General features: G+C 36.5%; 1 protein-coding gene across 1 annotated transcript in view; it reads left to right on the forward strand.

Annotated features, from left to right (window-relative positions):
• Positions 1-25,230, forward strand: part of LOC121858838 (serine/threonine-protein kinase SMG1-like) — an 80,060-nt gene that overhangs the window by 31,576 nt on the left and 23,254 nt on the right. The window contains exons 25-45 of the mRNA XM_042355487.1: positions 576-702; positions 1,010-1,160; positions 1,691-1,892; positions 2,691-2,938; positions 4,426-4,597; positions 5,163-5,394; positions 6,131-6,301; positions 8,696-8,842; positions 9,994-10,150; positions 10,555-10,796; positions 11,786-12,013; positions 12,570-12,749; positions 14,857-14,982; positions 16,389-16,483; positions 17,511-17,609; positions 18,386-18,570; positions 19,969-20,134; positions 21,250-21,403; positions 21,602-21,721; positions 22,884-23,019; positions 23,277-23,409. Of these exons, the coding sequence (XP_042211421.1) occupies positions 576-702; positions 1,010-1,160; positions 1,691-1,892; positions 2,691-2,938; positions 4,426-4,597; positions 5,163-5,394; positions 6,131-6,301; positions 8,696-8,842; positions 9,994-10,150; positions 10,555-10,796; positions 11,786-12,013; positions 12,570-12,749; positions 14,857-14,982; positions 16,389-16,483; positions 17,511-17,609; positions 18,386-18,570; positions 19,969-20,134; positions 21,250-21,403; positions 21,602-21,721; positions 22,884-23,019; positions 23,277-23,409 (3,471 nt within the window). The remainder of the gene's footprint in view (positions 1-575; positions 703-1,009; positions 1,161-1,690; positions 1,893-2,690; positions 2,939-4,425; positions 4,598-5,162; positions 5,395-6,130; positions 6,302-8,695; positions 8,843-9,993; positions 10,151-10,554; positions 10,797-11,785; positions 12,014-12,569; positions 12,750-14,856; positions 14,983-16,388; positions 16,484-17,510; positions 17,610-18,385; positions 18,571-19,968; positions 20,135-21,249; positions 21,404-21,601; positions 21,722-22,883; positions 23,020-23,276; positions 23,410-25,230) is intronic.

Here is a 25,230-nt window from a genome sequence, read left to right on the forward strand (position 1 = left end):
CAAAGGCAAGGATGTTTTTATATATTTCTCTATAAACCTTGTAATTGTATAGGTATACCACTTCTCTGATCCCAGCATAATGATTCTTAAACATTAATCTGAACCTGTAAAAATAAAATATGTAATAAGATACATTTTAAACTGCACTGAACACTATGAGTCAAACACCCAGAGCTGCTAATTACTCCATTCCACTTGCACACTAGTGACTGAAAAGTTGAGTAACTATTAACTTCCAGGTGAGTGGAAATCCACTAGTCTGCTAGTGCTAGGGGCAAGTTACTCGTGGCTAGTGGAGCCGTTTACACAACATATGTAAGGCACCTGTTGCTATCCCGTCAGCACTGACACCTAGTAACACACCTCATGCAATCGCTCCCTTGTTCTTCTTGCTCTGTTTAATTCCACACATGTAACTTACAGAATGATAATTTTGGGAGTCTGCAGTTCATTTACCATATTAATATAATGAAACATATAATATATCATAAATCCAGGAATTGTAAGTTTTATATGTACTGGACAGGAGTAATTGTAATTTGATATGAGTATGTGCATCCGTTATCTCCATCCAGGGAATCCATAGGAAAGATTGTGTCTGAGTGTCAGGAACAGGTAGAGTGGCTCTTGCAGTTGTCCACTTTATCTTCACATTCAACAATGCATCTTCACTTGCTGCTGTTCCACCAAGTCCTTCATGAGGTAGCTATTTAAAGATTGTTGTCATTGCTGTTTTGTCTCAGGTGCTTCAATTGCTAGAATTAGTTGCAACTTTCAATTTATTTTTATTTTTAAGGATGTCAAGTCAATAAAAGTACCCGCTGTATGTGACTAATTATATTCAGACTAATGTATAAACCTTACAAAGAGAACAGTGATGTATCAATTATAATATGGCTACGACATTGTGGAAGGAAACAAATAAGATATTTTTGGTAGACAAAATAACTTTTATTGGTTTTAATTTCATTGGAAGATCAGGAACAATAGTACAGCTTTGTCTTTATAGTTAAGGAGTATTTTGGATGAGAGTATGGGAGTTGGTCGTCTACACGAAGGTTGGGAAAACACCAATCTTGTGAGTCTGCCGGCTGACCTCATTCCTCATGTTTCTCGCTGGGCCAAGCTTATTGCTCGTCTCAACCGAACAGTCACACCAAGTAAGTACAGCACTGTATAAGAATGTACACCTTTTTATATTTGTAGAACTTAGTATATTATTATTATTATTATTATTATTATTATTATTATTATTATTATTATTATTATTATTATTATTATTATTATTATTCTGCAAGTCATTACCCCAAAAATCTGAATAGAGGCCTATAATAAGTCAACCTCACCAGACTTTATTAGTATTGATGATATTCAAGTCTTAACACTCTTAGGGTCTTCATAAGAATATAAACTCATATGTAAGAATTTATCACCTTGGGGTCTTCATATGTGAAAATGCATAAAAACATAGGGTGATATTTAATTTTATGTTAAGCTTGTGTGTTCTTTGCTAGATATGCACATTGTCTCTTTCATATGGCTATCAGCTTTCCTCAGGAAATGCCATTATATACATGATATATATATATATACAGTATATATATATATCAAGATTAGAATCCTTTGATATTTAATTAAGTTTTGAAAACTAATATTGTTACTATAATTTTTTTTTTCATTTATTTTTCAGCCTCAATTACAAAGTTGGATCTCTTGTCTGCCAAACAAGCTCGCAAGCAGGAGAATATGGACTTTGCTGAGAGTACCCTTATAGGCCTTCTGGGAAGTGTTAGCTCAAGTTTGGCTGATGCTGCACTGGAAATTGTACCTGGTGCTGAATATAATCCATTACAGGCAAAATTGCATAGGGAAGCAGCTAAGATGCTTGCATGGTATGCACTGGTTTTTATTACAGAACTTTATAATGTACACATTGTTTTATATATCTTTCTGTATCCAAACAGAAGTGAAATATTAAACGTATTATCATTAGAGGAAAGAATCAGCTAAATTTTCATGAACAGAAAGCCAGATGCCACACACCAGTCAGTCACAAAGGAATTTAATCGATAACACTCAAACATACTAAACTGACTCTAACCCAGAGTCTTAATTTCTCTACCATTTTCATTGATTTGTTATGATTACCTTACCAGAAAAGGAAAAAAGAGAATAACATTTAATTTTCCTGTGGTTCTCGACCTATGAGACCTACATATATCGAATCATTCTCCAGTTACACTGAGTGAGACAAAATAAATAGTGATGCCAACTTAAATTCTTAGCTTAATTTTAAAATCATTTGTTTTGATTAGAAGAATTAATTGAGTGCTTGAAATTAATTCAGTCACAGAAATTGAAATGTATGTCAGCCAGATCTTTGTAAGTTAGCTCAAATAAGGCCAAATGTTATCAGTACCTTCCATTTTTGTCCACGTAATGGATATTAAAATTTTCATGTGTATATGTCTCGGAATCATAAGCTTATAAAATGAATATGTACAAAAAATTTTAATAGGATTTCATGTGGCTTGTAGAAATAGTGTGCAGTATATGATAAATGAATGATTCTTGTCAGATGATTTTTGGCCCAGTGTTGTCTTATATTTTCCAGCTGCGGGTGACATGTCATCTTCAGATTCTGGGTATTCTTGCCCTGTCAGTGGTCACACAACATTTAAATTTTTCAGTAAAGGACATGTTGCTCAGGGGTGTGCTGTGCTTGCTGAAGCTGTTGTTGGTCTAAATCCCAGCTTGGCAACCTTGGCAGCAACAGACACCACACTTCTCACACTTCCCCCCAATGAAGCTGGTCATCTGTGTGCACGTTCCATCGTCACCCTCAACAAATGGTGGTCACAGGATGAGAGACGACTTCTAATGCTGTGTGGAGATTCATCAACCCCGATTCCTCCATGGATAGAGAAGCTCCATGCAGGTACATTGATTTAGTATGTTCTTCAGTATTTAAAAATCAATTGTTATCATACTGAGGATAGCTTATGGAGGATAATAATAGAGAGTTGTGTTGACATATTTTGGAGTGATTATGAGAATACCGTATGTTCTGTATGAATTAGTATTATGAACTATGCTGATGTACAGTAACAGGTATAAAAACAATAATTTCAGAACACATTCAGAATAGTGTTAATCACTTTATTGAAATTAGATTTTGTTTGTTACTGGTAACTGAAATTACTGTTTTCTAAAATAGTGGGAATTTAAAGTGGGTTAATAATCAAGGCTGCCAAACAAACAAAGACTTACCCCTTTGCTATGAAATTAAGCCCTGCCCACACCACTCTGAAAGTGTGTGCTGTTTCTCCCAAATCAATTTGCCTGCAGCACATTAAAAACACAGTTAGCAAATTTTTTCATTACGAGTACTGTACAGTACAGTATTGTACATGGTGCTATATAATAATTATGGTGAGGTTGCCCTGTAAGTGTTAACTTTAAAGTTGAGCAAGGAGCATAGACATCAAAACTAAGCTGCTGCCTTCACCATTCAGCCCAAACATGAGTTGAATAAAACTTATTTTCTTAGTAATTGGCATATTATTCTCTTTTAACTCAATGCAGTAACTGCATCATTTGGGACCTTATGGGTGCCCACAACACACAAAAAACATGACATAAAAGTTAAAAAAAATATAAAATTTAAAAGCCATAAAAACCATATAGAAAATTTTTACTCATCATGGGTGGCAATTTATAAGGCTGTGAACTGAGGCGGAGAGTAACTGCCAACTGCTGAGCCCTGGTTGTTGTTGTGATGCAAGAGGTGGTTGTGATGACAAACAATGTGGTGACAAATGCCAATTGTCTTAAAACGACGATAATGCGATTTTGGTAAATTACCTGTAGACAGTGTTAGCAGTTAAGGGGTTAACTAGAAGAAACCGAGTCATTATAGGTAAAGATATGATGTAGCATTGCATTCACATTAAAGAGAAATAAGCAAGTAAGAAAGTGAAGAGAAATACCGGTAATAGTGTGGTTGTCACTGTAAGGCATTAATGTTTTTCAGGTAGAGTATATAGAGTTCAATAGAAATCAGAAATGTTAATAGCTCAATGCTGAAAATAATATAGAAACATTTTCTCCTCTTAGAAACATACTGTACTAGCAGTTGTTAAATAACCCAAAGAACTAGTGAGCTCCAAAACATGTGATTATACTAAGAATTAACTTACAAAGTTGATGAATATAGCTACTATATTTTTTCCTTTGGGCAAATAATTTATGTACTGTACAACTAAGCAGAGATTAATGATGAATAGGCCAATAATAAAAACCTTTATTAAGATAAAATGCCACTTTGTTTTCTCTTGCTGTTGAATTTTGTTGTATTTATATTGGTGTGGACTGCCATGTTTCATACTTAAAGGTACAATAACTAAATGTTGTGTTTTTTATTAGTTTATCAGGAGATGAAAGAATTTGCACCAGAAGAGTTACAACCTCTAGCAGAAGTTAGTCACTCCACACTGCCACCACTGGAGAGCAAGATGGGTCACATCCTTACTCTAGCAGCCACACAGTGCCCTACACTACCCAAAGTTTGGTTCCACATTGCTTCTTGGTGTTTCAGGTAAGGAAGCTATCACCCCCCTCCCCCAAATGTTTTAACACCTTTACCATTAAGCTTGTAATGATTTTAAAGCTTTGATGTCAATATCTCAAGTCAAGGATTGTTGAGTATTTGAAATTTATAAAAGCTATACCATGCAACAGACATGGGGTAATAGGCCCGCTGCAGTTTCCTCCATTCTTATGTTCTTATTATGTTCTTGATGTGTTGTCCTGTTCATAAGTGTCATTATTTTTTCCAAAGGAAGACTAAGCAGTAATATTTATAAAATATAGGAAACAAAGTACAATTGGACTGTACAACGTCAACTGTTACAGTTTGCCCTCCCTGACATGGGTAGCCACCTCCTACAATTCCCGTGGCAATATCTCTGTTGGGGAAGATTTTTGGTTCTTGTCCATGGTCCACAACCTTGGCAACCCATGTAATATGTGTAACTTTCAGATCTCTTAGCTGCTTATCTTTTGAAGCTATGGCTGGAACAGACTCACTAACAGACACTCATGTCCTTTAATTATTTTAGATGAAGATGAGTTTTTATCTCTAAATTTTGTGATATTACCAGATGGGGCAGGAGAATTCTTGAGCACAGTTGCACCAATGATGATCAACTGTCAGAATCTGATCGCAAATGCGTCGAAGAAATTCTTGTCCCAGCTCTTGGGTTAGATTCGACTGATTGCCAGCAGAGAGTGGAGGAAATGTGTTTACTCTTGGGAAATAGAAAAACAGGACAACAGCCAGAAGAGGAAGAGGAAGAAGATCTCCGGCTGGAGGAAGTGCAAGGAGCCCACCAGGTATAATTTTGAAATTCAACATTTTGATGAAACACACCCACTTTCATCTGTCTTTTTAACCACAAGAATTCACATTTTTTATGGGATGTAAGGGTAATTATGTGCTATAACAGCACCTTTTGATTATTGTGGCCAGATGTAACTTGATGATTGAAAAAATGTAATCACTGAATCTATGTTACAGGCTGTGTGATGATCAAAAGCATACAAGTAAACACAGATCATAAGAGATTGGTTTGTCTTACATAAATAGAGATGGGATTCATGCACTGTTTCATTCATCCAATAGCTAGAAGGGGTGTGGCTATTGATAAGTAATGTTAATCATGAATTCTGGCATCCAAGTAGAAGTGTCCTCATTAAACTTCTCTTCTAATAACTTTAGGACTGATGAATTATTGATAGATAAATAAAAGGAATATCTCATAGGCTGACTCCTGGCTTGGGTGAATGTGTACTGTGTAGTCACACTAGTTTTCTGTTTGAAAATTCAAGATCAGACACCCAAAGGTGCCTACAACAGCTGGTGTTGAGGCTGATAATTAAGCCAAACCAAATTATTGCAGGAAATTATTGTCAATATTTGAAACTGTTTTGTTTTTCCTCCAAGCTTTTATTACTGATAGTTGTTTCCACGAACTTCCACTAGAAATATATCATAAATTTAATTCCTTCATATTTCCTCCCTTTTGGGTTTTCCTAATTTGTGTTTATTTATTTATTTATTTTTTTTCAGGTGGGATCTCAGATAACATCTACACTTCAGTGTTGGGGTTTGTCAAATGCTGTGATCACAGAACTCACTTCCCCTCTGCTGGAAGTTCATCGAGCAGTTCAAGAGCGACATTACACCGTTCTGGTAGCAGCTGCTAAAGCCTATTTCCGGTTCCTCAAGATCAGTCATGGGGTAAGTGATTCCTTTATCTACATCCTTTGGTACAACAGTGGTGAATATGTGAAATAGATATAAACCTTAAGTTATGATGATTTTTGTGTATTTGTTGTACTGTACAGGGCGACCTTTTAAGGTGTCCTTGAAACCTCAGACAGGATACCTCATCATCAGTCAGGGATATTCATGGATATGTGGAGTGCAGGACAGGGCAGATACAACAGTGATTGGTGAGTGTTATTTGGGTAGTCCCCAGATCTCTTAAAGGAGGGGGGAAAGAGCAACTGGTGCACATGTCCTCTCATTACCTTAAAAGACTGACCCTACTTATGTTGGGGGGCTCAAGGACCCCATGATAACATATTTTGGTGAATATGAGCTGCCCCAATTCTAAACCACAAGGTAAATTTTTGACAGAATTCATGCAAAAAAGCTTGGCCTTCGATTTTAAGCCGTACCCTAAAGTTGGTAGGGATAATATCATATTCACATTCAAGAATGTTCAGAAAACAAGAGATACATACATCCTGTATATGAAATTGCATACACTGTACTTGTGTACTTATGCACATACAGTATTAGAATAGTTGATTAGGGTAACAAAGTTCTGGTGAAAAGTACACAAGTACATAACAAAAGGGGTAGATATGGCAACAGTGCCAGTAAGCAAAAAGGTATAGTCACTAGCAATGATATAACAAAAAGAAATATGTCGTCACAAATGTCTGTGAACACATGAGTCATGCCTGAGAGTGTACAGGTGTACCGCAATAACTGACGCATATAGGGAACGAGAAAAGTCATTGGTTAGTGAATCAACAGTTATCGGAGCAATTAATCCCATAAGAACATAACAAATACAGGGGGTTAGGGACTGGCCACACTCCAAAAACTTGTCTACCCTTGAAAATGTCTGGGAAGGCCAAGGCATCCAAAACAACTGTGTCTCTGAGGTGAAGCTTGACAGCGTAAAGCGGCCATGAGACTCCCCAGAGACTGTGTGGGAGTCAGAGTGATATCTTCACTCCTCCTACAAGAGTCCTCTTAGCCTCAAAGGGGACATGTGATGATGACCAGGTTTGTTCTTCATGATGTGGTGAGTGTTGTTTAATTGTTTTCTATTGATTTTATGAGTGTAGGAATTTTTTTGTTGGTAATATATGTGTGTTTGGGAATTGGCTGGGAACATATCCCATTGAAACCCATATTATAATGTTCACTATCTATGATATTTCACTTAGTAATGGGTTTTCAGGAACCTAACTCTATCATTTATCGAGGTTTACCTGTACATAAAAATATGATATTAGAACAAGAGTAACTGCCTGTAACTGTTTGCTTCCTAGACCTCAAGAATGGGTACGTATGTTCATCTTTTAATGCACAGGACAGAGATTTACACAATTCCTTTCCTAAATTTACCATGCAAATAATAATCTCCTTTTATTATGAAAACAAAAATAATAATTGTCAGGTTAATATCAATATAGTATATGAATTAATTTTTTATAGTATTACTACTTTTAGGGTTTCAGGCACAGTAGGTATGGCTCACAGAACTTCACTCTTGTAAACAAACTCACAAGTATACAACATGCAGAGTGATGATGGTAATGGTGGTACTGATGGGAATTTTGACTTAGGGTGAGGTAATAATGGTGGTGGGGATCGGTAAGAGGAGGCTCTAGAGTGTACAAGGAATTAAAGTAATAATTACACGTACTGTATTTTTGAGACCTTACTAAAATTTTATCTGATAGTAAGCAACACCCTCACCAGAAGAAGTGATTTCCATTTATCTTTTTCCTTAATTATTTCTCAGAATTGAATTACTGTATTGTTCTCAGTCATACCAGAAATCCAAGTTTCAAACACTTCTGCATAAATTATTTGCTAAGGTAACTACTTTTATTCATGGAATGGAAAAACACACACACATACTCTGGAAATACCTCATGGTCAGTGTGTTGTACCAGTATAAAGGCTAGCTGTGGTGTAATGGTCAGCATGCTCTCCTCACAAGTGAATGGACCTGTGTTTGATTCCTGGGCAGTGTGAAACTATGGGAAACTTTCTTTATGTCATTTTCCTCCGTCTAGCCAGCAGTAATTGAGGACCTGGATGTAAATCGGTTTGCAGATCGTGTTTTGGGTTAATGGTTAGCCAGTATACAGTGAGTTGTCCGGTCTTCTCGGATTATTCCTTGACACTGGGTCATGCAACTAGTTAACTTAGAGTGTGGTTGTTGTGTTGTTAACAGCCTCTACACCTTAGACAAATTCACACCTAGGTGGCCCTAAAGCCGGCCATCCTCGAACACGAGGGGCAACCATTATATAATAGAGAAGAGTCTATATAGCTTTTTGACACCTAATAAAAGCTATTATATTAGTGTTCCTTAATTTTCAGTTTACTGTGAGCCATGCAGACCAGTGTACAGTATCTACTTTACGTCTCCTGAGGCTTATGGTTAAACATGCCTCAGAACTTAGAGACGTGCTGGAAAAAGGACTGGCAGAAACACCTACACGACCATGGAAGACTATTATTCCACAGGTGCTACTCCTTTTTGTGTTTGATAAGTGTTTTTTGACTATGAATGGAGTAGAATATCTAAAAAAAACTAAATTTAAGGCAATTCCCAAAGGGATAGGTGTCAAGGGTTTCCAGGATGAGTTTCTACTTAGTAGATCCATCAGTAACACATGATGATGACAGTGTTCACCTGTGTTGTATTTTATTTCCAGAAGAATGAAGACAGATAAGAAAATATTATTTTATATACATTACCTGTACAGTACTTCTGTGTTCTTGACTTTTAAATCCAGGATTTAGGGTAGTACAGGGGGCCCCCAAATTCGCTGATTTTTATTTCGCGGTCCTCTATCATTCGTGGATAAAGTAATAAAGCACGGACTTGAGGGTAGACTCACATTTTTAATAAATTTGTTTCTGATTATTTGTGTGAGTATTTTCCCATTATTATTTATTTGTGTGTGTGTGTGTGTGTGTGTGTGTGTGTGTGTGTGTGCACATATACTGTACTGTATATACAATACAGGTAAAAGAAATAATTGTTCGAAGGGCAAACACATAAAGGGAATATACATTTTTTTGGTTATATGTATTATATAGTGAAGATTATGTGGGTGTGTTTGGGACTCACTTTCAGTGGATATGAAGTGGATCAGAATTACTATATGCTTTCAGTCAATTCAGAGTTCCAAATTTCTGCATTATCTCAGGAACAGAGCATTTATTGTCGACCATGGCTAACACTTCAAGTTTATCCTTCATGGTAAAGTTCTTTATGCTCTTTGTAGCTTTACCAACACGCAATTGCTTGTTCATGATAAAACAGGCACATTTACACTTAGTAATCTCCACACATAGTCTGAGTGCAGCATGATTGGGACCACATAGCCTGTACAATGTCACTCAATAACAATGACCTGCAAGATACACAAGATATTTGTTTAAATTTTAAATAATTTTTTCCATGACTTGTCTGGTTACTCAGATGGTCTGGTACTCGGGGCTTTTACTGTGTACTGTATGTTATGTTTTTTTAAGATGTTGCCATTTTTGTAAAGAAAACTATAGAATCTTAGAGAAGAAAGCATCTCAAGTAGTTGAGATGAATTAATATTGTTCTAATACAGGTACTGTATTTGTTTTTGAAATTGACTAACATTTTTTTCTTTCAGCTGTTTGCACGGTTGAATCATCCTGAGCCATATGTTCGAGGGAGCATTTCAGAACTTTTGTGTCGCCTAGCTGAGGACTTCCCACACCTTATTGTGTTTCCTGCAGTGGTAGGATCAGCTGGTGGAAATGTTGCTGCAAATCAGGCTTCACTAACTGGTATTTCAACTTGAGGTTTTCACAGTAAATTTCATTATATCTGAGTAATGAGCATGCATATTTTCATTTTCATTCATCTCATATCACTTGTGAGCCCCGTGTGATCACTTGAATATAGTATAGTGGGAGGATATATTAATTATAAGCTGAGACCCTTTCAAGCTGGAATATTTCTGCCAGGGGTAGTTCAGATAAATGGAGTGGAGCAACATTCCTGTAAATGATATTATTTTGGCTTAAGAAATGGAAACTTAGTACAGTATACAGTACAGTATATCAATCCACCATTTATTTCATTCCTACATATTTCTATTTTTCACACTGAACTGTTAATTATAGCTAATATCAGTAATTAATAAGTTTTACTGATGTATTAGTTACTGAAGGGATGTATCATTTTACAGATATGTTAGCTAAATATTTACACAAAGGAAAACTTAGGGGAAAAATGAAACAGGCACTTGGAGATGAGGATGAGGATGAAGAGGAAGAAGAGGAGGAGGAGTTTGACCAGGTAGAAGAAGAGGAAGAAGAGGAGGAGGAGGAGGAAGAGGAAGAATTAATATCAGAATCCACAGAGGAGCAAGAAAGAAGAACTCTGATGCGGAATTGTTTTTCTGCCTTGGTTGACACCCTGACAAAGCAGGTAAGGTTAATAATGAAATGATACATAAATAACAGTTACAACAAATGGTAGAATGCTTTTATATATATCCTAATTTTTGGCATTTTAGGGAAGACATTGTCTTCACATTTGTCTGTTTGTCTTTTACTGGAATAAACCCTGAAGACAGGCAGCTTTTGTAATACAAACTACTTGCTGGAGGATTGGGGGGTTCTCCATTCTATCCTCTATTATATGAGACAGGGTTGACTTGTTCACCCATTTGGATATGCCTGTTACCCCTGCTTCTCCATCACACCATCAGCCTCAAATAAAGACTAGGTTCAATAGTTCCCATGCATTGAAGGTTTTCCCTGAGCAGTTTTATCCAGTCTGCACACTTTTTAAGATCAGTCCATCATTTTGAAGTTCAGTACCTGGCTGACTGCTGACTTAGAGATCAGACACAGTAGATCAGCTCTTCTGTGACTGCTCATAGACTCTAAAACCTACTGTAAATATCTATCTCCTTTATGATATCCTAAAGATATGGTGCAGGGACTATCACAGTTCTAGTGTTATCATGTCGGTATGACTAATATTAGGTCGTAAGTGTATCAAATTGTAAGATTTATTTGTGTGTTTGACCAAACTCACCAAGTCTGTGATACATTAGTGTGATTTTTGGAGTGACTGGCCTTCACCTTGGGCCTATGATCCAGGCTTCATGTGAATGCACATCGGTCTACACTCTTTAGGCTTTTTACATTACCTCACCGTGGAATGCTTATTTTTGTGTAAGTAAAAGAAGGGGGAGTGATTCAGGAATGCAAATATTTAGTCCAGGAAGAGAGTCTGGAACCTGACTCCACAATTACTTCATAAAACTAGTCTTGAGATGCAGTTTATTTTTGTGTGCCAGCTAAAAGGCATTAAACCTCCATACAATGTGGTCAATTTAGTAATTTGTTTGTAAATTGTGGAAATGTATTTATTGATAATATTGAACTTATCATAACTTTGCTTTTCAGATTGGGTCCAGCATTAGTGAGGTGCAGATGCTTGTTCATGAGCTGCGACGCATTACTGTGCTGTGGGATGAGCTTTGGCTTGGAACATTGGCACAGCATCACAGCGATATGTCCAGAAAGTGTCACCAGTTGACAGCAGAAATAGCACGTCTCAACAACAACTCATCACTCTCACAGACAGAGAAACAGCAGCTTATTAAAAAGAAATATGACATTATATTTAAACCAGTATGTAAATTTTTTCAGTTACAACCGAGTGTTAATCTAAAATCTGCCAGGTTTTAGTTGGATAAGTAACTTAGGGATATTTGTGCAAATCTTTTTTGGGTCTTTTAATTTTCAGTATATGCTGTGTGGTACTATCAATAGTACACAATTCTTTTAAAAGACACATGGTGAGTTACTGCATTTTAATTGAATTAGTTTCCTTGAATATGTGATAAATGTTAAAATAACTTCAAAAATTTACAGTGATCACTAACTAGAACTAACAAACCTTTACAAAATTTTTGACTTTGTGGGCCAGTAACCCTCAGGCTATGGTATTGACAAGGCTGGTGGCTAATTCAGTGCATACCACCAGAGAATAATCCCACCATCCCTGCCATGTTATGCAGCTTGTTAATCCAGAATGCTACCACCAGAGCCATGGAACTTCTTGTATTAAGTGTACTATAATTTATTTATTGTACTGTTTATAGGTACAGTACTTAAGTATATCTTCACCTGTATTCGTATACAGTATGTACGTTATTATTGATTAATTATTAAAATCACCTTCCAGCTGTTGTTTGTGCTCGATCAACTTGCTGATATCACCTCCACCCCACCAGAGACGCCTAACGAACATCATTTCCACGATACATACGGCTCACAGATTTCTACAGCATTGTCTAATTTAAGGGAACCAGAGAGTTATTTTGATCCCCAGTCTGCTCTCTCAGGCTTACGGCAACTACATCAAGTAAGTTTGCCTGATATTTATTAGAAAAGAGAACCATTGACTCCATAAAATCTTCAAAACCACTTTTATAATACAGTGGTCCCTTGGTTAACGAATACAATTCGTTCCAGAAGGTAGTTCATAAACCGAAAATTTCGTTAACCGAAACCATTGTTTCAATGGGATTTTGGGTAATTGGTTCCAGCTCACTGAAAATTACATACAAAGTAAAAAAAAAATGCAGTAAAGTACACTTACTTTGAGGTGTGTATGTAGAAGGCTCCTGGTTGATGATGATGGGAATTAAAAGTGGGGGTGCAGGAGAAGGGAGAAGAGAAGGAAGTGGGGGTGGAAGAGAAATCACCCCATGCTTGATGCCATCATTTCACCCATAAAATTTTAAGTTCACTAGGTGTAAATCATGATTATTTTCTCTAAATCAACACTGCACTGCACTATATATTGTCAATTTGTTAAATAAATTTCAGAATGACCAATAATTGTACTGTAAAAATGTAAAAATACTCTGTGTTCAAGAGACCCACAAGCAAGATGTTTCCTCCACTGAAAAGAGATACAAACTGAGGCCTTGGTGGGTGAGTCAAGTGGCTGATGGGCACACCAAAAGCTAGTTCCCTGTACTGCAATTATGTTAAATAAGTGTTAAAATGACGAAAAAAATTAATATAAAACTTGGAAAATTATTGAATAGTACAACCTTCTTGATATTTACTCCAATATTAATGAATGTAAGCCCTAGAACCGATTTCTGTATTGGCGGACTAATCTTCCAGCTGGTGAGCAAGCCAAAGCATATTGAAACATTTTCGTAAGAATTTCGTTAACCGAATTTTTGTTCGTTAACCGAAATGAAGATTCTTATGGAAGGTAATTCGTTAACCGAAATTTCGTTAACCGAGGGACCACTGTATTGAAAATTTAAAGATTTGCCAAAAGTAAATCAAACTACTATAACAGTCATGTACAGTCCCCTTCATAAGTGTGTTTACTGGGGTTGTCAGTTTTTGTGCAGTGTGCAACGCTGTATTTGTTTACATTCGACAGAAACTCGCAAGAGTAAACGTACTATGGAATAAATTTAAAACAATATTAAAACACTGTAAACACACTAGTGAAGGGGACTGTACATGGGATGGGACCGCCTGCCTCAGTGCAAACAGTATACGTGTGTCGGACACTCAGTCAGGGGCTACGATCTACCACGTAGCTTTTTCCACTTGTTTTTCCAACGTTGCCAAGTGTTTGAAACATTTTGTCTGACAACCCTAAAACTGGTACTGTACTTAGAAATGTAAAAATTTTTATCGGGGCAGATGACGGAAAATTACTGTTGTTTTGATTATTTTTCCCTTGGGAGAAGGTGTCCCTCGTTATTCATAAGCTCTAGAGCCCCTATGTTTTTTTCTTTACTGTATTCTTGATTGCTTGTTGTCCCAACACATATTACACATACCACCATTTTTTTCACTCTATTTTCGTGCAAAATATTGGACAGTTAGCTGCAGCAAACAAACTAAAAGAATAAGTTTTATTCAAGTGTGACTTATCAATCCCACCAAACTAGATGCACTATGGTTGTCTCTCAATTGCTTTGTTAGTGCCCATTTATTGGAATATTCTCACCAAGATGAGATTCAAACCAACCACTTATTGGTTCCCTTGTTCTCACTTGACATTTGCATTTGTGCTATCACTAGGGATGCATCCAGCTAGGCTACAACACAAAATAAATAAATGTCTGCTCTGACCTTGCCACAGTACAATGTCAGAACTGGCAATCTGTCAGGTTTTTATTGTAATTTGATATATTATAGTTATAGTTTTATCATGTTAGGAAAGTTTTTGTTGTTCATTAAGTTAATTTTCATTACTTTATGAGGTTTAGCTTGCTGATTTCACCCCCATGAAGATAAAAATAAAATGAGGTTGAAGGTGGGTAAAGATTATATATTTAACTTAATCCTGTCTTCTCATCCATTGTAATATTGTGGTACTCTACTTCTCCTGGATAATGAAACAAGGTGTTGATGGAGTGCTAAAGGCGATTTTAATTAGGTTTTCTTATTTCTTAATATTTTATTCTTTATTTCTTTCTAATTTTTGACAGATGCTTCAGCAAAAAGCTCACCGTAGAGCATCATCAAACCTGAAAATGGTTGACGTATCCCCCAAATTGGCAAACCTTCACAACACCAAGATTGCCATGCCTGGTGTGGTGTCTGCCAGTCAACAGGTAAGGAATTTTGTAGCTTGACACTCTTTGTCAAGTAATTGTTGTTTTACACTAGTCAGTAAAGGGGACTTGATCATTATGCCTTGTGCCCCAACCTTGCCTCCCTTAACCCCTTTGCTCCAAGGGGCTGGTATGGCACTAAACCCCCTATTAGAGGTGCCATATTTTACCTGTACATAGCTTACAATGTTTAATTTCTAAGTCATATTACCTTATTATACTTACTGTTGGTTTGTCCCTCTTTTATTTCTTATTTTTCTGTGAATATTTATAATACAGACACTCCCTGGGTTATAGATGGCTTCTGTTCTTGGAGGCCATCTGTAAGGCGGAAGTTACCCTTCCATAGCCATAGGTAATCATTGAACACACGCAGTACACATAATGCATATATAATTAATGTACAGGTATGGAACCATTTATCCAGCAAGCTTGGGACTTTGGGGTTGTTAGGCCTAAAATGTACAGTAAAACCTCTGTAACTGCCTGTGAAGAATGTTCAGATCACTAGATTCATCCCTAAAAATATCTTTAACTGTGTACACTGTAACATTAACCTGTTGGAAGTCAATCACGGATATATCCGTGATAAACAATAGGTGTCAGCTGGCATCGATCGCGGATATATCCGTGATGAAAGGTTACTAATCCCTCATGGCATTACATGCAGTACTAATAGCTTGATTTTTATGAAGTGTTTCAAGCACCTCTAGACCTATGTTTTGACATCACTGCTAGCTGATGTGTCTCTGTTGCAAATATTACGTGTTATTGTTGGGAAATGTGATAAATTACAATAATATTAAGTCATTTATAGATTTTTTTTTTTAGAAAATCAATATATAGCATTTTTTCACACCCATATGTACTCAAGCATGCCCCAATACTCATACATCGCTGATCCGGTGACTGCACATGTGTGTTTCCAGCCAAATCGTTACAATAACAATTACGTAGACTTGGTGAATATGATAATAATGTACTTAACGAGTGTCACATTGATCACTGCAATATATCATTATGAGTTGTGGGCTAAAAATAGAACATACGTACAGTGATGTCAAGAGTACAGTATACTGTATTGGGATATCATAGTGTTCCACTAATGACACAGAGCAGTATTTCACAAGATATTCCTGGTACATCCTCTGGTGCACTGCTTGGTGTTCTAGTAGCTACATCATGGTACAGCCTGTGACTGAAAAGGCTTGGGGTTTAATTTTACAATCACCCATCCCTTCTCATCACAGTTATCACCCTCAGTAAAGAGAGATTGAATGCTCCTTCAGCATATCCCCACTTTATTGAGAAGAGTTTAGCACTTTCTGTTCTATGCATTTGGCATGTTTCAAATATTTTGAAGGAAGTCAGATGCATGTCTGTATTTACTTAACTTTGTCTTGCAGGTAATCACTGTGGCTGCTGTTGATGGGAATATCTCCATTCTACCCACAAAGACAAAACCCAAGAAGCTTAGTTTTCAGGGATCTGATGGCAAAAAGTAAGTGAATGATTCTTATGCAGCAGTAGTAAGCTCATTAACCCCGTAATGTTCATGACTCATATGTCAGTCACAAACTGGTTTTGTCCAATTTGATCAGTGAATGATATGCATCATAGAAATGAAATTATTTGCCATAAGCTAAGTTTTCATCCTAGGAGTGTCATATTTTAGTGTGTCAAAGAGAGGAGCCTTCACTCCCAAGGTAAGTTACCAATTAGTGTTTAGTGAGTTAGGCTTGGCAGTGTATAGATGGAATATTTTCAGAGTTTTTTTTAGCAGGTAAGCTGTCCTTGGTTATGGTTCCTTTAAATAAAATTCCCATCATCATTGCTTCCCTGCACTCTTGGATTTCAGTGAAATTGACTATACAGGCTCTCCTCGACTTATGACGGGGTTCCTGACCGACAACCAGGTCGTAAGTCGAATTGGTTGTAAGTCGAAAAGGCGAAAATAATACATAGAAAATCTAAAATGGGTGTCTCTTTTTCTTCTCAGCACCACGAGAACTCTCACTTTTACGATTGCCAGCCATTTTAAAGGGAAATATAAACGAATATTTTGTCAGTACACAGCGCGATCACTAACGTCGGGAATTGAAAATATATAATTTGAAAAATATTTTATATGACTGCAGCGGTCGTTTGTGTGGGTGGTTGTAAGTCGAGGAGTACCTGTAATGTTGTTGCTGTTTTTTGGTGATTTCTGAAATGCTATTTGAATATTCAAACCATGATAACAATCCTGTCTCACCAATGTTATTCATATTCATGCACTTCTTTGGGGGTAAGCCTATCAAGTGACCGGTCGGATTTCAGTGTTGTTATCATGAAATAGTGCTTTGTGTTATATGAAAGTTAAGATAACACAGTGAAAAACCTTCAGGTATACTTCTCCTCCTACCTTATCCCCTCTCCAGTTCCTGATGCGTGCAGCCTTGCAAGAACACATAAATGTTATTATTTTTTCTTCAGGACAACACATACGGTATATTGGTGCAGTGATCTAAAGATATTTTTCTTCCCAGGTACACCTACCTATTTAAGGGTTTGGAGGACCTGCATCTAGACGAGCGTATCATGCAGTTTCTTGAGATTGTCAACACCATGTTAGCAAAAAATCAGAGGTAAGAATATTAAACAAAAAAGTGAAGGAATTGGACCAATCAGAATTTTTTGTATTACAGTATTAGTAATTCAAAGATAATTGTTCACAATAATATGTGTTGACTCCATGGTGGATTTTGTAATGGAGGCATGGATCTTTGCACGAAAACTTGGAAAATGCACAGTATAGCACAAAGGAAAATTCTATGAAATATTTTATTATGAAAAAGAATTAAACATCTTCAAAAGGCTCTGCTGAGTGATGCTGGTTTGTATGAAGTGAAGGTGATAAACCAGATGGGTAACTTGGGGCCATGTTATGAACACAGGACACCACAGAAGAAGACATCTTGCACAGTAGTTAGAATGATTGACAGCAAATGAAGGGAAAGCCTGTGTGTGCTCTTGATTCAGATCACTCAGCAGCATGATGACAGAAAGAAGGTTGTAATTGAAAAAAAAAAATGTTTGGTTATTAATTATGCTTGTCATTCTTAATCCTATTTAATTTTCTCCAAGAATGTAAAAAATATCAGTACCAGACTACAGCAATTACATTTGACTTGTATTTCTTAACGTGGGCCAGGTAAAATATTAAAAGTGGTGTCCCCTTAATGAAGGGATTAATTGGCAGCTAAGTATCCCCCCACCTACCCCAATATGTGCAAAAAATGGAAAACAAGGAATATTAAACTTCCACTTGTAAAATCAAGTAATTTATTAGCCTTTAGCTTGCAGTAATCCTTGAAAACTTTACCAAATTATTGCTATAAACTCTTTTCGTCTCGTTTTACAGAGGCAAAGATTGTGTTTACCGAGCACGTTACTACTCGGTGGTGCCACTTGGACCACGATCAGGGCTTATCCAGTGGGTTGGTAGTGCTACACCTCTGTTTGGTCTCTACAAGCGCTGGCAACAACGTGAAGCTCATGCCATGTTGCTGAAGACTCACTCCTCTGCAGTGTCTATACACCCTCAAGGTTTGTTCTATATTTTTTGTCTTAGTTGAACCATTTTAGGATTATTATTTGGACAATTAGAATGAATTACAGTACATATAGGAAAAGGCTGTGTTTTTTCTTGAGTTCACTACAGTAGAACGTCGATATAACAGAGATACGTTCCAAGAGAGGTCGCTTTAAACCGAATTCGCACTAAATCGAAGTGTTGTTTCAATGGAATAATTTAGTTTGGGACTTGAAAGAAATGCAAAATACTAAATAGACTGAGAGTCTACTCAGATGCACCTCAGCCCATCTCCTAGAATAAACAAAACATTGTTTTTTGTAGTATTATGTTAAAACAAACACTCATAAATCAACACAGCTAAAATTAAGGGATGTGAAATGGTCTGTTTACTGGCTGGGAAGATGGGGGGGGGGGAGAGGGAGGGAGGTGAGGTAAGGTGATATGTTGACAGCTGATGCCAAGGTCTAGTGCTTATTTATCTGTTCTTAAGAGTGATTTTAAGTTTTTCTCTTATAAAATGTCACTGAACTGACAAGGGAGAATATAATTAACATTGCTGGAATTCTTATAAGATTATGATTAATTTGAATATAAACATGCTATAGCTCACATTAGATATACAAATTTTAGTTTAATTTAAGAATTTTATTACATAGAGCAAAAATTTTTATCTCTTGGGAAAATGGGGGGGGGGGGAAGTGACAGTGACATGTTTGACAGTTGATGCCGAAGGTCTAGTGAAGTATTTATTTGTTTATTTATGCCCTTTAGCTTGAGTTTATGTTTTTTGCTTATAAAATGTCACAGAAGTGACCAGGGAGAAAACAATTTACACTGCTGGAATTCTTATAAGATAGTGATTAATTTGAATATAAACATGCTATAGTTTGCACGAAACAAAAATTTTATTAATTATTTAGTACATTATTTTGAGTACATGTACAGTACAGCTTTGCCCTTAGGACAGTGTAGCATGCCTAGAGAAACATTAGGCGCAAAATTTTAAATATGATGCGCCAGATTGGCTCTTGCAAAATAGGAAAGATTCGCTTAAAATTAAAACATTGTTCATAATTGTGGGTGTCGCTTTAAATCGACGTTCTACTGTAATTTGCTTCATGACAAAGGAAGGCTTGCTGGAGGGGAATAAGGAAATGAGAAAGACTAAACGGGTCCTACAATGATCTGCAGAATGGATGATTCACATAAGAAGAAGCACTGTAGACTCAAAATTTTAGAATTTTGCCACTTATTACCAGATATATATAATGTTTGATAAGGTTATTCTGTTCTTTGTCCTTGAATGCTACAAACTTCTGAATGACTACAGGTATTGGGAATTCAATTCTTGCCAAGTGCTCACCTGGGGAACACCTTCTTGTTTTTAATCAGTCAATGTCTACTTGCAGCTCCACCACAGGTTCCGCGACCCTCAGAATTGTACTACAACAAACTGACTCCTCGCCTGCAGGAAGCTGGTATTAGCTTAGATAACCGGAAAGAATGGCCACTGGCTGTAATGCGAGATGTGCTGAAAGATCTTATCAAAGACACCCCTTCAAATTTGCTCTCTAGGTGAGATGTCTTGCTGTTACTTAATGTTTGGTAGTTTTCCCCTTCACTGGTTGAGTAGAATATTGTTTTATTCATACAAAAATTTGCTCTGTGTGGATTTTTTTTTTTTATCAAGAATGGATCTTAATATTATAGATAGTCAAGCTTTGATCAAAAGTTCCAGGACAGAACTTATTAGGCCTAATGCACAATGAGTTAATTCCATAAGAACACAAAGGCAATCAGTTTGTTTTATTTAGATAATCTGAAATGCCTTAACCCCTAGGCCCCGGGTGATGTTCCAGAACGTCCACCTATTTTCCGTGTTTTTTTTTTTTTCCGATTTATCCCTGTGGGAAGGGTACTGCCAGCAGCACCCTAACCCAGGGCTTAAGGGTTAAGAGTCTAGATGTGGCTTGATACAAATGAACTGAAAAATATAATGCAAGAATTGAATGCCATACCAAAAGTGCCAGAGGTGCTTTAACAAATGACAGGATTCCTGGAATCACTGTGTATAATCAAGGGAAGACTTCAGTATTTTTAAGGTGATAAATATGATTAACTGTATGACCTATAGTTTAGCAAAAAATAAATCTGTCCATAAACTTTTTGATGAAACTTCATATATTATACATGGTGAAAATATTTGTATCATAATTATTAGTTTTTGTATTTTTTTTTCCATACATGATAATGTAACAGATTTTAATCAAATATAACATCTGATGAATTGTTATTGATGGTACGATTGTGAATAAACTCCATTGGTTGTGCAGTTGGTATGGATGTTGCTGCCAGCATTTGGTAGAATCTGCCTTCCCTCAATGCTTTTGGAGATGCACTGAGTGTGAAGGCTTTGTCTGTTGGAAAGATTGTCTGGTTCTCTTAATTTTGATAAAATTAAATTCTTTTTTAAAACAAATTTTTCTTATAACTTGTACATTTGTTAAACTGAAATAGGATAAATATTATTTTTTATAAAATACAGTACAGTTATTATATTGGAGGCCATTATATGGTTAAACACATGTTGAACACTGTTGTGGATTATATTAAAAGACACTTGGCTACTGTTGATAATAATGATGAAGTTTTTGTTTAAATCTATAATGGTCTATTATGTTTTATCACAGAGAGTTGTGGATGTGCAGTGTAAGTGCAGGAGATTGGTGGCACCTCACACTGACATACTCCATCTCAACAGCAGTCATGTCTATTATTGGTTATATCATTGGGCTTGGAGACAGACATCTGGATAATGTCCTTGTCAATCTTACTTCAGGAGAGGTAAATGACTTTTTTCTTTTAAATATTTACTAAAAAAGATGTTAACCAGCACAGATATCCAGCATTTCTCCTATATTCATTTGTAAAGTTCTGTACAATACTCCATTTTCAATGAATTAATATCTACAGTATTTATCAGTAATGAATATCTGAAAGAAATTTTTTCTCTCTTTATAGTATCCATAATTTTTCTTCTAGGTGGTCCACATTGACTACAATGTGTGCTTTGAAAAGGGCAAGAACCTCCGTGTGCCAGAAAAAGTTCCCTACCGGATGACTCACAACATAGAAGCAGCACTTGGGGTCACCGGAACTGAGGTCAGTGAATTACATATTTTGTGAAATACAGTACAGTACAGGTAATTCCTTATGCTCTAATAGTTAAGAAGAAAAGGAAAAATAGACAAAACCTCTTTAATATAATTTGTTAATGAATACCTGTATATTAAAGTTATGAGCTAGAAAGGAAAGTATGGTACTCATTTAAACTCAGAAATTATATGTTCTGTACAGTGGTCCCTCGGTTAACAAGCACAATTCGTTCCAGAAGGTCGATCGTTAACCGAAAAATTTGTTAACCAAAACCATTGTTTCAATGGGTTTTTGGGTAATTGGTTTCAGCTCACAGAAAATTGCCAAAAGTCGACAAAAAATGTAGAAAAGTACACTTATTTTGAGGTGTGTATGTAGAAGGCTCATGGATGATGATGATGTTGATGATGGGAATTAGAATGGGGGTGGAGGAGAAGGGAGAAGAGAAGGCATTGGGGTGGAAGAGAAGTCACCCCATGGTGCCATTTCACCCATAAAATTTTAGTTTACTTGGTGTAATTCAAGATTATTTTCTTTAAATCAACACTGCACTGCATTATATATTGTCAATATGTAAAATAAATTTCAAAATGACCAATAATTTGACTGGAAACACAGAAAAAAAGCGTTTATGTTGAAGAGAGTCTGAAGCAAGATGTTACCTCCACTGAAAAGACACAGAGACTGACACCTGTATGGTGTGGTGACAGGCTGTTTGGTGCACTAAAAACTAGTTTCCCTGTACAGTACTTAAATTATGTTAAATAATTGTTAAATTGACTAAAAATGTTAATATAAGACTTTTAAAATTATTGAATAGTGCAAACTTCTTGATATTTACTCAAATAGTAAGGAATTTAAGCCCTAGAACCGATTACTGACAGCTAGTGTGCAAGCGAAAACATGTTGAGGGGCGCTCGTAAGGAATTCGTTAATCGAGGGAATGCTTGTTAACCGAAGTTAAGAATCTTATGGAAGGTAATTCGTAAACCCAAATTTCGTTAACCGAGGGATCACTGTACATAAGGTGTCAGAACTACATAACAGACTGAGAGGGGTGGGTGTATGTACGTAAGGGAACAGTAATACAATTGACCCTCCTACAACATGGTTTTTTCATACACATTTTTGTCCTAATGTTTTGTGATAAAATTTCTTTATACTTCAGGGTGTCTTCAGAAGTGCTTGTGAACAAGTGTTACGTACTATGCGCCGAGGGAGAGAAACACTACTAACACTCCTGGAAGCATTCATATATGACCCTCTAGTAGACTGGACACCAGACAGTGAATCAGGATATGCTGGTAGGAAATTAAATTACTTCTGTTCATAACTTGTTTACTTGCACTGAAGGAGCATAAATGGCAAGGAGATTTAAGATATGTTTTTAAGTGATCCCCAGTATTTTTTTCCCTAAATTAAATTTTTGTAGGCATACAGTACATGATCTTCAAATTTAAATAGGTTATTGATGACTTGATGTGTAGGTAAAACTGGATGTCTTAAAGGTATAACCTTTGGGGATAATATGATTTCCAGTCTTTCCCCATCATTTTCCCAGGTGCTGTGTACGGTGGTGACCAGGCACTAGTATCAGGTGCACGGCAAAGTCGGCAGCAGCTTGAGCGTGGCCTCACCCTTAGCATGTTTGCTGTCAGGATGGCAGAGATGAAGGCTGACTGGATAGCCAACAAGTGAGCTCACCTTCATGTTGAAACTTAAAGTTCATAAGTACTCTTATTATAAAGATTTTAAAACTGAATGAATTATTTCTAATTCTTTTGATTAACAGTACGTATAATGGTGTAGTAAATATGAGGCGTCTAGCATCGCACAGATGAACTAACCAAAACATAGTTTTAAGTAAACAAGTTTCAAAGTTTTATGACTATAAAATCCCACAATGTCATCAAATATTGATAAAATTGGCAGCAGTTTTCCCACCCATGTGGCTGGCATGTGATGATATGGCAGATGATAACAATTTTCTGAACTCCCGGAACATTTGTTTACAGACCTGGAATTGAGATAATTTTGCCGGAAAAAATTTTGGGCCGATTTCAGTTCTGGCAATTTGAGAGTTCCGGAGATTCTGGCTAACAGAGAGATTACTTATATACTGCATTCATGTATACAGTAAACCGATCTTATACGAGTGTATAGTTTGACCAATGATTTTTTGGTAAAAATATCCTGAGTTTTTCATATATCTCTTGTATAATTTATCCCTAGCTTTTGAGAAATACCTGTACTGGGTATAATCCTAAACCTAACTTGTAGCAACACACCAGATCCACACCAACAAGTCTTGACTGTGACCATCACCACAACAGCTGATGCCGTGCACAGTGTTACCAACTCTGAAACTGCATTCCCGCCAGTTATCAACTCCAATGAGGAATAAGATAAAATAATTTATACCAGTAAATATGAGGACTAAATAAGAAATTATGCTAGTAAATAAAATAAAACAAAAAATTACTCTACAGTATTCCAATTTGGCTTCTGGACGACAAAAATTTTCGTTGTTACACTACACAAGGAAGACAGCTCAGAATAGCTGACATCCCTTACTTTCCCTGTATGCTTAGTGTGAACTCTTAATACACAAAGAATGTTTATTCCATTTTTGGTTTGACCTTATTATTTTTTTCTTCACGTTCCGTATAAGATTGTGTGTGCATATAACTTAGTAAAAAAAAATAAGAAAATTATGGACTGTACAGTATATTTACCCAAAATTACAAGTTAAAAAATAACCATAACATAGTTGACAGTTTGGCCTGGACTGGCAGGGGGAGGGCTAAGGGGATGTGGCTATAATAACAAGTCTGATGCCCTTATTATAAATATAAAATACTGAAAAACAAATAAAAATTACAAATAAAAACATAAGGAATATTAGCACATGTAATGTAACTGGCTACATGGTAAGTCACATGGCTGAAGGATGTACCCAAGAATGTCTGTGGGTAGTTTTAAAGTTGCCGGCATTTTTGCGGCTGGGACAGGGAGCCATTTATTCTAGAGACAGTAATTTCTTTTACCTGTATTGTAAATATGTGAGTGTGTGTAGACAAACACATACAAATAATTATAATTGGAAAATCCTCTCACAAATAATCGGAAACAAATTTATTAAAAATGCGACAGTAAAAATGTTGCTCGCGGATTTGGCGATTCGCGGAAATTTTGAGAACCTAACCCCTGCGAATTTGGGGGGCCCCCCTGTACCTCCTTTCTCAGCATTCATAAACCATGCCGCGTCAAAAAACATTTGTATACAATCTATGGTAGATGAAAAAATGCAGCTAAAACCATTAAGGAAAAGCTGCTTTCCTCAACACTCACCACAGCAATGCAGCCGACACCCTAGCAACCCCCTCCCCCCAACACACTCCGCCGCTCCTGCAGCTTGACCTCCTAACTCACACACAAAGAATTGTATATCTTATGAAAATTATTTATTTTACATTTTTTCATAATATGTATGTAGGATTGTGTGCACATACAAT

Source organism: Homarus americanus, unplaced genomic scaffold (genome assembly GCF_018991925.1).
Source record: "Homarus americanus isolate GMGI-L3 unplaced genomic scaffold, GMGI_Hamer_2.0 scaffold59232, whole genome shotgun sequence".
In the NCBI taxonomy this organism is placed as follows: domain Eukaryota; kingdom Metazoa; phylum Arthropoda; class Malacostraca; order Decapoda; family Nephropidae; genus Homarus; species Homarus americanus.